This window comes from Peromyscus leucopus, chromosome 1 (assembly GCF_004664715.2).
Source record: "Peromyscus leucopus breed LL Stock chromosome 1, UCI_PerLeu_2.1, whole genome shotgun sequence".
Taxonomy (NCBI): domain Eukaryota; kingdom Metazoa; phylum Chordata; class Mammalia; order Rodentia; family Cricetidae; genus Peromyscus; species Peromyscus leucopus.
This window is the reverse complement of record NC_051063.1, coordinates 171494459-171508202: the sequence shown is the minus strand read 5'-3', so window position 1 is coordinate 171508202 and position 13744 is coordinate 171494459. Positions and strand designations below refer to the sequence as shown.

The window sequence follows — 13744 nt, the reverse complement described above, 5'->3', positions numbered from 1 at the left end:
AAGATGCTTGTTCTTCCTGTCTGACCAGTTGGGGTTCCTCCCCTGAAACTCTCCCACGCTCCTGGGGCCCATGGGGCCTCCTGAGCCTAAAACACAGCAGTATCACTCTGTCTGCCACTCACTGGGATTTCTGGCTCTCCTGAGATTTTCAGACCTATTCTATGAAGGAAGTGGATGAAATCCAGAGAGGGAGATTGAGTTACCTGGAGTCACACAGCAGGATTGTTCAGTCTGTCCAGTTCTAGACTTGAATTGTTCCTCGCTGCCTCATCCTTTCCTTTATGAGAAGAAGGACACCTTGGGCCAGGCTGGGTGGTGGTGGCGCATCCCTTTAATCCCAGCATTCGGGAGGCAGAGGCAGATGGATCTCTGTGAGTTCGAGGTCAGCCTGGTGTACAGAGTGAATGCCAGGACAGCGGGGTTATATGGAACAACTGGGTACAAACAAACAAACAAAACCAAACAAACCCAAAAAAGATACCTTGGAGCCTCAGAGAGGGACAAACAAGAGTTCAGGGGCACACAGCTGGAGCCAGTTTTGAATGACGTCACAAGAGTCACTCACTTTCTCTCTGAGTCTTCCCTGGATGACGGGTGACCCCACCTAGGTGACTGAGGTGCTTGTCATTGTTGGGAACAGGGGTGCTGGGCAGGGTCTGGGGAGCAGGTATCTTCTGAACACAGCCGCTATGTTCAGTCAGTGACCCGGCCAGCTGGGGCTGACTGCCACTCCGTTGGCCTGCTGATCTGAATGAGGAGCTTCTGCTCTGGTCTCAGGTTCTTCTTCTAAGGAACGCGTACCACACTCCGCCTCTCTCAACAGGCTGCTTATAAAAGGAGCCGGTGTATGCCCCCTCTTTTTACAGAGTGTATTCTGTTGACTATTGCTGTGCCCATATCCAGGGCACGTGTGACATGGTGCACATTTGGTGGACAGCCTAGGGGAGTTGGTTCTCTCCTTCGATGTGGGTCCTGGGGGCCAAACTCAGGTCGTCAGGCTTGGTGGCAAGCGCCTCTGCTCTAATCATTTTGTAGCCCTGACTGGCCTTGAATGTGCACTCTTCTGCTTCAGCCTTCTGAGTGCTGGGGCTATGGGCCCGTGCCCACAATGACATGGACCACATCTTGTCCAGCATACAGCTGGAGCCGAAAACCTGGGAACTGTCAATAACCAATAAGGATATTAACCAATAATAATATCACAATCTATTTACCAAAAGCGTTTGTAGCACTGAGAACTGCCTGAAGCTTTTCACATCCATCTTCTGTTGCTCTCACAGCAGACTCTGAGGTAAGTCTACGTTAAGCTCTCTATTAAACAGATGGAGGACAGCTAGGCAGTGAGGGCACACGCCTTTAATCCCAGCACTCGGGAGGTAGAGGCAGGTGGATCTCTGTGAGTTCAAGGCCAGCCTGGTCTACAGAGCGAGTTCCAGGTCAGCCCGGGACTACACAGAGAAACCCTGTCTCGAAAAACCAAAACAAACCAGATGGAGGACACTGAGGCGCAGAGGCCCGACAATCCCCCCCACACACACACCTGTAACCTCAGTGGCGGAGACAGGAGGATTGGTGGGGCTTGCTGGATCCCAGCCTCACTCCACATTCAGGGAGAGACCCCATCTCAAGGAATAAGGGGGAACGTAGGGTGCAGGACACTAGATATCTCCTCTGACGTCCACAAGTACGGATGTGTTCACCTGCAGACGTGTGTGTGTGTGTGTGTGTGTGTGTGTGTGTGTGTGCACCCTTCCCGTGTGTGCCATGTACACACACACACACAGAGCCACATGCCTGTGTTCCTTCTCCCACTTCCCCCAACCCTTTTCTTCTACATGCTGGAGATTGAACCAGAGACTGATGCATGCTAAGCAAGAGCTCTATCACTGAGGGATTCTATGTAGATGCTCTACCACTGAGCCACACCCCCAGCCCCTCACTGGGGGATTCTAGGCAGGGGCTCTACCACTGAGCCACCCCCAGCCCCTCACTGGGGATTCTAGGCAGGCTCTACCACTGAGCCACACCCCAGCCCCTCACTGGGGGATTCTAGGCAGGGCTCTACCACTGAGCCACACCCCAGCCCCTCACTGGGGGATTCTAGGCAGAGGCTCTACCACTGAGCCACACCCCAGCCCCTCACTGGGGGATTCTAGGCAGGTGCTCTACCACTGAGCCACACCCCAGCCCCCACGGGGGATTCTAGCAGGGGCTACCACTAGCCACACCCTCAGCCCCTCACTGGGGGATTCTAGGCAGGGGCTCTACCACTGAGCCACACCCCCAGCTCCTTGCTGGGGGGTTCTAGGTAATTGCTCTACCACTGAGCCAGGTCCCAGCCTCTCACTGATTCTAGGCAAGCACTGTATTGCTGAGCCACATGAAGCTGAGCCACACCTTTAGGCTTCCCTCCCATTTGATTCATCAGTAATCCCTGCTAATTCTTCCTCTTAAAAATGTTTTGGATTTTTTTTCCCCGGCGTCTTGTGTAGCTCAGGCTGACCTAGAACTTGCTATATAGCTGACAACGGCCTTGAACTCCCTGTGTTTACCAAGTGCTGGGACTCCAGGCTGGATCACTGCTCCTGACTAGAGACATCTTTGTAAACATATGGACTCCTCCTGTGTGGTAGTTTAGGGGACAGTCCAGAAAGTAGGGTTTGCTCCGCACTGGATCCTGTCACAGAGCAAGGGCAGCATTAGGGTCTTCATAAATCTGATTTATGAGGCTGGAAGAGCGGAGCTGGTTAAAATCGTAACTTGCGTTAACGTAGTAACCTGAGCGACTGCTCATGTTCACCAGGATGCGGGGTTGCTGAGTCACATCGTGGTTTGTGTAATGATTTTGTTGGTTTCTGGGTTCGGGCGCAGTCATGGGGTGGTCTTTGGTCTTGCTTTTGCACTGATCTTTCACGGCCGCAGGTGACCTTGGCCTAGGACAGTGTTCTGTGAGATTATTTGTGTCCAACACAGCCTCACGGGCCCCACACTAACTGGACAATCCTGACAGTCACCACTGGGTCTTTTTTCCTCTTCCCCAAAACAGGGTCTCACATTGAGGCTGGCCTCACATTCCCTCTGTAACTGAGGATGAACTTCCGCTTCACAGCCTCCCGACTCCATCTCCATCGCACTGGGTTTTCACAAAGCTGGGGAGAGAAGCCAGGGCTTCATCGAACGCCAGGCAAGCAACCAAACTTTCTTTCTTTCTTTCATCTGGAAGCTGCCCGGCTGCTCTAGTCTCCTGGACCCTTTGGCAAGTCCGGAGGGGAGTTTGAAATAGGGTTGCACTATGCAGCCCAGGCTGGCTTCACACTCGATGCAATCCTCCTGTCTCAGCTTCCGGAGTCTGGGATTTTAAGCATGAGTCACTCCACCCAGCCTTCTTTCTGTCCCTTTCTTATGCTTGATCTCTCTAGAGGCTCTCACTGGGTAGGGCCTTGTGATTCTCTCTCATTACATTCATTTATTTATCAGTTAGTGGACATGTTGAGGGTATTTCAAATATCCCGCAGCAGATACCTGGAGGTCAGAGACAGGTTCTCTCTTTCCACCATGTGGGTTCCAGGGATCCAGCTCAGGTTGTCAGGCTAGGAGGCAAGTGCCTTTATGTGCTGAACCACCTCTCTCTCTCTCTCTCTCTCTCTCTCTCTCTCTCTCTCTCTCTCTGTAGCTGACTCGGGTCAAACTTGTTATGTTCAGCCCCTTAAGTGCTACGATTACAGGACTGGGCCACCAGGCCCGGGCTCAGCTTCCTCATGTTTCTACTGAAGGATAATGTACTCCAGTGAAATGGTTAACTATGCAGCTCAGTGGTTCTCCCCGTCCCAGCCGCATGAGAGGCCACCCTCCCCAGATGAAGGTGGAAGAGGCAGCTTCTGGGACCAGACTCCTTCAGAGGGAACCCCTCTTCACTTTTCTCTCACTGTGAGTTAGTTTAGTCTGTCTCAGAACTCCATGTGAACAAAGTGACACCGTGTGTTGTCTTGCTTATGGCTTCTTTGAGTCACACAGTTTTAAAGATCCATCTATGTAGAGCTGCATATATTATCCGTTGAAACTTTCCATTTCTGAGCAACGTTGCATCAAATGAAGGGACTACTCTTGCTTTTTCCATTTGTTGCATTTTTTTTGGGGGGGGGAGGAGGGATGGTATTGGGGATGCAACCCAGGGCTCCACACATGCTAGGTGAGTGCTTCACCACTGAGCATTATCTTATCCCCTCACTGGGGGATTCTGGGAAGGGGCTCTACCACTGAGCCACACCCCAGCCCCTCACTGGGGGATTCTAGGCAAGTGCTCACCACTGAGCCACACCCCAGCCCCTCACTGGGGGATTCTAGGCAGGGGCTCTACCACTGAGCCACACCCCAGCCCCTCACTGGGGGATTCTAGGCAGGGGCTCTACCACTGAGCCACACCCCAGCCCCTCACTGGGGGATTCTGGAGGGGCTCTACCACTGAGCCACACCCCCCCCCCCCCTCCCACTGACCACCCCAGCCCCTCACTGGGGATTCTAGCAGGGCTCTACCACTGAGCCACACCCCAGCCCCTCACTGGGGGATTCTAGGCAGGGGCTCTACCACTGAGCCACACCTCCAGCCCCTCACTGGGGGATTCTAGGCAGGGGCTCTACCACTGAGCCACACCCCAGCCCCTCACTGGGGGATTCTAGGCAGGGGCTCTACCACTGAGCCACACCCCAGCCCCTCACTGGGGGATTCTAGGCAGGGGCTCTCTACTGCTGACCCCTAGGCCACTATCCTAGCTCTCCAATTACCTTTTTTTGTTTTAATTTTAAGGACTTATTGCAGTGCCCAGCACACAATAGGCATTCAAGAATTCTTTTCCAGTTTTTATTCATTCTTTGAGACTTTCATCCATGTATGTTTTGATTTTATATACCCTTTTAATCATTTATTGATAGGTATGTGATATTATTTCCCAGCATAACCATATTGAAAGTCATACTCACTTCTAAATCCCAACCCTGCTTGTAGCTCTCTATACCTGTTCCTCCAAAGTCTTAATCTCTTGTAAATAATAACCGAGATGTTTGTTTTGGGTTTTGGGTTTTTGAGATAGACTATAGTCCAGCCAGGTCTGGAACTCACCATGCCTCAAACTCCTGGCACTTGTGTGAGTAGCACTTTCCCCGATTATTCAGTTCATATCCATCTCTGCCATCCCACTAGGAGCTTTGTGAAGACTGACAATGGTCTGTCAATTCCCCAGTCCCCAGACCAAGGTAGGCACACACTCCAAACAAGCTTTAGGACTGGAGCACACTCTGAATGCCCCCGGCTGAGCCCTGGTACTCCATCTCCAAACTCACACATCCTTTATCCAGGGGACTGTCAGGGAACCTCTTCTCCCTCCCGCCCTTTCCCTCCTTGGCAAGGGCACAGGGCAGGGGCCGCTCTCCCTGTGGGTGACGCACCTACAGGCGGGCCCGCCCCACAGCGGACGCTGAGTTGGCCTGGTTGGGCAAGGCCAGGGTTGCCCCGGGGTAGGTTACTCATCTGAGGCTCAGGTAAGAGGGCCGGTGTTGGAAGGCGGCACACCCAGGGGGGACGCGGAGAGAGCAGGACGCAGCCATGGATGCTGCCAGGAGAGGAGATACCCAGACAGTGGTCTGGACCACCGGATGGCTGCTGTTGCTGCCGCTACTGCTGTGTGAAGGTAAGTGGTGCTTCCAGCTGCCAGGAGGGCGAAGTGGGGGGATCCTAAGCCCCCGCCCCCAGCCCTTCACAGAAAGACCTTTAAAGAAAGTTGATCCCAGCCAAAGGCAAGGCTGTGAGTTGTCCTACCCAGGGCAGAGGGACTGTGGGGGACTGAGCAGGTAGCTGTAAAAGAGGCAACCCCCTGATCCTGAGACAGGGGCTCCACGGCAGGGGTTTCCTCCCTTGGGAATAAACGGATGGGAGAGGAACGCTCCCATTGCAGGCCCAGGGGGTGGGAAGGGAGAGGGTCCGGTGTGTCCCGCACCCTGAGGCTTCTTCTCCTGCTGTTCTGGCCTGCACGGTAGGGTCCTCTTACCCCGGGACAGAGGCCACCGGGAAAGACTTTCTCCCTGTGGGGAGAAGTCTTTAACAAAGAGCACTCGTTTCTACCTGGCCCACACCCGCAGGAGCGCAGGCCCTGGAATGCTACAGCTGCGTGCAGAAGGCGGACGACGGATGCTCTCCGTACAAGATGAAGACAGTCAAGTGTGGTCCAGGAGTGGACGTCTGTACCGAGGCAGTGGGGGCGGTGGAGACCAGTAAGTGCCACCTGGTGGTCTCTGACTTACCCTTAGGACTCCTCCAATGTGGCTCCGCCTCCGTACAGACCTTTCTGATTCTGGCCACGCCTTTCCATTCCAGCAGCACAGAGATGCCCTTCTTTTTTAGGGCTTAGGCAGGTAGACAGGTAGGGGGCCGGGGTGGGGGTGGAGGTGAGGTGAGCGCGCGCGCGAGGGGGAGGGGGGTTGTTGTGTGGCTGATTGTTGCATCCTGTTCTGGACTGACTGGAGAGCTCTAAGCTGAGAGACCACATCCCATCCCCGTTTCTGCCCATCACCCAGACATCTTGACCACTTTCTGCTCACTCCCTGCAGGAAGGCTTACCCACCAACACGGAGTTTCCAGACTCCGTAGTAATCCCGCCTTCCCCCAAGTCATTCACGGGGCCTTCTCTCTAGGCGTCTGTGTGGTACTGCGGTCTGAAACCGCGCCCCAGCACACCCATGCCTGATAAGCACTCTACATTGACCATAAGCCTCAGTCCCTTTTACGTTCCTGTTCCGAGACAGGGTCTTGCCAAGTTGCTCTGTTTGCTTCTTGAACTCACTATGATGAAGTTCAGGCAGGCCCCTGTACTTGTGAATCTCCTCCCTCAGCCTCCCGAGTCACCGGGTTTACAGGCTTTGTTTGCTCGTGGTAGGGTCTCGTTATGCGTACTACAAACTGGACCCAGATTTTAGATCCCTCTGCCTCAGCCTCCCCGGTAGCTGGGACTGTAGGCTCGCACTGCCATATTTGTCTCTTAGCCTTTGTTTGTTTGTTTGTTTTTCCTTTTCTTTTTTCTTCCAGTCTCTTTATTGGATCCTTCTGAAGCTACTTTCGGAGGCTCCTCCCCTTTTTGAAGTACCGATCGAGGCTCCAGTTTTAGCTCCACTCGCGGCTGTCCTGTTTGTCAATCAGCTTGTTCTCTTTGGACTGTATTCTTTGAATCTCTTCTCTTTGACCCCCCCCCCCACACACACCTGTAGCTCTCTTCCCAGGGATCTGCTCTCTTTAAGATCCCCACCAGCAGACCCAGAAGTATTGTTCCTTCAAAGCCCGGCCCCAAAGAGGCCCCGTTTGCTCTGACCCCGCCCCCTTTTCTACGCAGTCCACGGGCAATTCGCTGTGGCGGTGCGGGGCTGTGGTTCCGGACTCGAGGGCAAGAACGACCGCGGACTGGACCTCCACGGGCTCCTGGCCTTCGTCCAGCTACAGCAGTGCACCGAGGACCGATGCAACGCCAAGCTCAACCTTACTTTGCGAGGTCTCAACCCTGCAGGTCGGTGGCGGGAGGAGCCGCACCCGGGCTGGGAGCTGAGGCCATGGCAAGCTGAGGCAGGGCTGCGGGGGTGGTGGGTTGAAGACTGCAGACATCAACGTTGTATGAACCCCAGGTTGATACTGGGGGTGGGGATAGGAGAAAGGGGGCGGAGTCACAGGGACAGCTAGTCACGCCTGGGGAGCTGTGGTTCTCTGGATCTCTCTGCAGGCCATGCTGGCCTTGAACTTGCTATCTTCGTGCCCTAGCTTTCTGAATCGGTTGGAGCACAGGCCTGAGTCTTTTTTTTTTTTTTTTTTTTTTTTTTTGAGACAGGGTTTCTTTGTGTAGCCTTGGCTGTCCTGGAACTCATTCTGTAGACCAGGCCGGCCTCGAACTCACAGAGATCCACCTGCCTCTGCCTCCCGAGTGCTGGGATTAAAGGCGTGCGCCACCACCGCCGGGCATCATCTTGAACCTTCCTTTTCTGTTTCCACTCCCTCTCCTCCGCTTCCCCCCAACCACCCCCCCCCCCTGCAGGCAACGAGAGTGCATATGAGCCCAACGGCGCACAGTGCTACAGCTGCGTGGGGCAGAGCCGCGAGGAGTGCCAGGGCACCAGGCCGCAGGTTGTGAACTGCTACAACGCCAGCGGCCGCGTTTACAAGGGATGCTTCGATGGCAACGTCACCTTGACGGCAGGTGAGCCAGCCCTCTGAAGGGGCTTGAGATCTGTGGGAGTTCTGAGAGCCGTCCGCAGCGAGGGGAGGGGGCGGGGGGACGCTTCATCTAAAGGTCCACCCCCTACCCCGCCCCAAACTCTGGGTACTGCTCTTGACTTTGGTGCTTGCCTTGTCCTACAGCATCATGGGAAATGTAGTCCAGTACCTTATAGATCCTGAGGGGTGTGTGTGTGTGTGTGTGTGTGTGTGTGTGTGTGTGTGTGTGTGTGTGACTGCCACGTACGAAATCGGAGACCATGAAACGAGACTTATGTTTAAGTTTATAAGCTTTTTGCCTGTGTGCCATGGGAAATCTGGTTTGAGCCCTGAAAACTTAGGGGTCTCACTTGTTCCACAATATTAAGGGATGTAGTTCAGGGCTAGAGACATGGCTCAGTGGTAGAGCCCCTGCCTAGAATCCCCCAGTGTGGGGCTGGGGGTGTGGCTCAGTGGTGGAGCACAAGCCTAGAATCCCTCAGTGAGGGGCTGGGGTGTGGCTCAGTGGTAGAGCCCCTGCCTAGAGTCCCCCAGTGAGGGGCTGGGGTGTGGCTCAGTGGTAGAGCCCCTGCCTAGAGTCCCCCAGTGAGGGGCTGGGGTGTGGCTCAGTGGTAGAGCCCCTGCCTAGAATCCCCCAGTGAGGGGCCGGGGGTGTGGCTCAGTGGTAGAGCCCCTGCCTAGAATCCCCCAGTGAGGGGCTGGTACTCACACCATGGGAGGAGTTTTTCAATTCCTCTGGTGCCAGGTGTTTCTACTTCAGACTCTAAGACTAAAATTTAGCAGGGAGCTGTGAGAGGCAAAGGTGAGGTTAGGTCTGAGTTTTGATCTCAGAAGTGTCTCAGCTGAAACGTTTGTTCCAAGACAAACTTGGAGTCTGGGGTCCACCCTTTTCCTCTCAAAGCATTTTGTGGAAACATAATCCGTCGTGAGCAGATAACAAGAGCCCAACGCTCTGCAGAAAGTGGGACCAGAGTTTGTTTGAACTCATGAGCGCAGAACCCTCTGTCTCATTTTGGGGTTCGCTGCTCTTGTCTTGTTCCAGAACCGCCTAAGCTTTATTCAGGCTGCGCCACCCCCAATGACGGACCTTCCTGTGCCTCTCTCTTTCAGCCAATGTGACTGTGTCCTTACCTGTCCGAGGCTGCGTCCAGGATGAGTCCTGCACCCGGGACGGGGTGACGGGTCCAGGGTTCACACTCAGCGGCTCCTGCTGCCAGGGGCCCCGCTGTAACTCTGACCTTCGCAACAAGACTTATTTCTCCCCTCGAATCCCACCCCTAGTCCTGCTGCCCCCTCCAACCACCCTAGCCCCGTCCACTCGGGCCCAGACCTCCGCCAGCACCACCTCCACAGGAGCCCCAACCACGACCACCTCCACCACCAAGCCCACCTCAGCCCCAGCCAGCCACAGTTCTCCCCATGAGGTAGAACACGAAACTGCACAAGATGGGGAGTCGCACTTGACTGGAGGTGCTGCGGGCCACCAAGACCGCAGCAATATGGGGAAGTACCCCCCAAAAGGTGGGGACCAGATCCCGGCTAATGAAGGCTCAGCCTCCGTGGTTCTGGGGTCTGGGCTGCCGGCTCTTCTGTTGACTGTGGCTGCTGGTGCGCTGCTGTGAGCTTCTCATCTTGAATTGTCCATCTCACCTTGCTTCCCTGGCCCTGGGGTACCAACTCTGTCTGTTTCCCACTGGACTGGACTGGCTCAGCCCCTCCGCATCCCCCGGCATCCCTGGTTCCACTGCACTGGTTTGCAGCTTTGGGAAACAGCCTACTGTTGTAAATATACTGCTGGGGTGACCCAGCTTCTTGATGCAGTGACTGCATCCCCCGTGATGGTGACCAGGAAAGAGGGAAGAAAAGCCACTGGCAGAGGGAGGCCCAAGAGAGTCCCTGGCTAGCTTCCTCTTTCCGTTTTCATAGCCAGGCCGGAAGATGACCAGGCAGGTGGACAATGGCTTCATCTCCTGGATGCTGCACTTGCCTGTCGGAATCTGAACCTTGTACCTGTCTTCCTTAGGAGACTGAACTACTCCAGGGCAGGGACAAACCTCTGGCCTTTCTGTGTGTTCTGGCTGGCACAGGAAGGCATCAATAAAGGTTTAGTTACTTTGTATAGTGGGTTAACTGTGTCGCTGCCACCTCGTTCATTTTTCATACCAAGGTCTTTGTCTTCTTCCCCACCCCCAAAATGCAGCCAAGGACGGCCTATTCTTACACAGTGAGTTTCAGGAGAGCCAAGGTTACTCGGCAATGCCTTGTCTCAAATATATATATATATATATATATATATATATATATATATATATATATATATATATTGGATAGAAATTAAAGCTAGAGAGCTGGGGTATGGCAGCACACACCTGTAGTCTCAGCACTTGGAAGGTAGAGGCAGGAGAATCAGGGCCATCCTGGGCTACATGAAATTCTGTCTTAAAAATCAAGGGGGGCCAGGCATTGGTGGCGCATGCCTTTAATCCCAGCACCCGGGAGACAGAGGCAGGTGGATCTCTGTGAGTTCGAGGGCAGCCTGGCCTACAGAGTGAGTTCCAGTATAGCCAAGGCTAGTTACACAGAGAAACCCTGTCTCAAAAAAACTAAAAAAAAAAAAAAAAAAAAAAAAACTTAAAAAAAAATGGGGGGGGGGAGCTATTGAGATGGATCCTTGCATTAACAGGTGCCTGATACCATGCTTGAGGACTTCAGTTCAATCCCTGGGTCTCACACAGTGGAAAAAAAACAAAACAAAACATTTGCCCTCTGACCCTCATCTGTGTGCCATGGCATGTGTGTTCCCACAAGCAAAATTAAAAAAAGTACATGTTATAAGGAAATTAAACATGGACAGGACGGGAGAGAAGGCAGGGCTGGAGAGACCTGATAGATGAGACAGGTCACATATTCACTCGTTTAACATCTTTTGTTTTGCTGAAATAAGGTCTGCTATGTAGCCCTGACTGGCCTGAACTTGCTTCATAGGACAGACTAGCCTTACACTCTTGAGACAATGACTTACCATGTGTCTCTTCCACTAGCCTTGGACTTGGTCTCCAAAGTGCTGGGATTAAAAGTCTGCACCCTACCTTAGCCTCCTCATTTTTAAAAAGAGGTGATCTAGAAAGGGAGGGAGTAGGGGGTTGCAGAGATGGCCCAGTCAGTAAGGATCGGGATTTGGTCTCAGAACCCATGAGAAAAAGCTGGGCCTGGTGGTCCATGAGTATAATCCCAGCTCTAAGGAGTAGAGATGGGGTGACGGAATTCCTGGGATAAGGAGCCAGCCAGCCAGCTGAGAGTCCCAGGCTAATGGCAGAGCCTGTCTCAAAAAGCAAAGTGGGGGTCTGGAGAGATGATATCAGAGAGAAAGAGCACTTGCCACACTCCTGCAGAGGAACCAGCTGGGTTTCCTGTAGGAGCCCACAGAAGTTTCCTAGTGAGATCTGAGCTTGCTTTATCCAGCAGGGCTGCATAAGGGGATGGACTGACCATGTGCATGCTTACCAGGTGTGTGGAAGGGTCTGCACTTGGCTGTGCTAAGGGGAGGTCTTTTGCCCCACCTCTTGGCATTTCTATAAATAGCCCTTTAAAAGAGACAGAAGGGGTTGGTGAATTTTGACCCAGGCCCTCCTGAGGATATCCTGTGTTTCTATCTGCCTCTTTCCCCTCTATATTTCTATCTAAATATTTCTCATTTTTCCCTACTCAAGAGTTCCCTGGTCATAAAAGTGGGAGCGGGTCTGCCATAGTTCCCAGCCAACATGGCTGCTTACAACGTTCAGTAACACCAGTTCTGGGGTATCCGACGCCCTCTTCTGGCCTCCATAGGCACTGCACAATGTGGTGCACAAATACATGCAGGTAAAACACTTATACACATAAAAATAAGTAAATTTTGCAGAAGTCCCGCCACAGCCTGGGTTCAGGTCCTGAGACGGGGAAGATGTGTCGGCGTGAAGAAATGAACTGTCCAACCACCAGATGAGTTTCATACATGTAGCCAGCCCTGAATAGCTTCAGCCGTCTTTAGTTACACATCAAAAACAAGCATGTCTTCCCATACTACCGAGCAAGTTTTCCCATCCTCCAACGTTAGCCCCTGGCAAAACCAAATATGCCAAATATGTTTTCTCCCAACTTTTACATCAAAACATCTTTAAACCGAAAACACTTACCATTTTTGCTAGCTTGGCCAAATATCAAGCCAGGTACAAAACTAAAAGGTGATAAAAAATAGGCACACATTTTCAAAATAATGTCATTCAGAACATATTTACAGAAATAGGGGTGATCTGCCTCTGATCCTGTCAGCACCGAATCAGAACAGCTCTTGGGTCTGGAGTGACAGCTGGTGTCCCCAGACAAGAAACCTGAGAAGCATTAGCTCCCGAAGAATTTTAGGGAGAGATATTCAAGAAAAAAAAAGGGGGTCCCAGGAATGATCACATCTGTTCTATGCATGATTGAAAAAATGGCACAAAAACCACCAAGAGAATCATCGATATTACAAGAGAGAAGAGAGCATGCAGGCTGTGTGGTCCCAGCAGTATTCTGCGCTGCCCCAACGCCCACGGGTCCTTAAGTGAGACTGTCTCTGCAGGCTTTTGCCTCATCTGGAGACCCACTGGACGAGTGCTCAGACACTGATTTAAAATTAGGCCGTCTGGCTCCCAACAAAATCTTAAACAATAAAGGTGGACAGTGCCTGAGGAGGGCAGGTGAGAGAGCGTGTGTGTACATGCACACACAGACCTACACACAGAGAGAAGACTAGAGAACACCCAAAGAAATATAACAAAGGGAAGTGTCTTAGAAAGGCTTTCTGTGGCCGGTGGTGGTGGTGGTGGCGGCGGCGGCGGCGGCGGCGGCGGCGGCGGCGGCGGCGGCGGCGGCGGCACACGCCTTTAATCCCAGCACTGGGGAGGCAGAGCCAGGAGGATCTTTGTGAGTTCAAGGCCAGCCTGGTCAGTGAGTTCCAGGACAGCCAGGACTGTTTCACAGAGAAACCCTGTCTCAAAAAAAACAAATAACCAACCAACCAAACAAACAAACAAAAAAAGAAAGGCTCTCTGTGACTAAATATAGGACAAGTGCAAGATCAAGTTAAATAACCATAGCAAAGGACTATAACCCACTAAATAAACAAGAATCCATATGGAAAAACACTGGCTTGTATTAAAAGAAATAAGAGTCCATATTGGGAAATATGAGTCAACACTGATATAAATAAATAAATACATAGCTGGGTGTCATAGTTTGTGTCAACCTAGATAGATCTGAGAAGATGGGGAATCTTAGTTGAGGTGGGGCTTCCATCGGATTGGACTGTAAGCCTGTCTATGGCATATTTTTTTGATTACTGATTGGTATGGGAGGGTCCAGTCCACTGTGGGCAGTATCATTCCTAGGCAGGTGGGCCTGAACTGTATAAGAAAGATAGGTAAGCAAGCCACAGAGAGCAAGAGCCAGTGAGCAGCGTCCCTCCATGGTCTCTCTCTG

At 52.6% G+C, this 13744-nt stretch overlaps 1 protein-coding gene across 1 annotated transcript; it reads left to right on the top strand.

Annotated features, from left to right (window-relative positions):
- Window positions 1-5461: 5461 nt before the first annotated feature.
- Lypd3 (LY6/PLAUR domain containing 3) lies at window positions 5462-10369 on the top strand. Its single transcript, XM_028893914.2, has 5 exons — window positions 5462-5684; window positions 6133-6264; window positions 7377-7547; window positions 8067-8228; window positions 9356-10369. Exons 1-5 carry the CDS (start codon window positions 5600-5602, stop codon window positions 9865-9867), a joined length of 1062 nt encoding a protein of 353 aa, XP_028749747.1. The 5' UTR covers window positions 5462-5599; the 3' UTR covers window positions 9868-10369.
- The last annotated feature ends 3375 nt before the right edge of the window (window positions 10370-13744 follow it).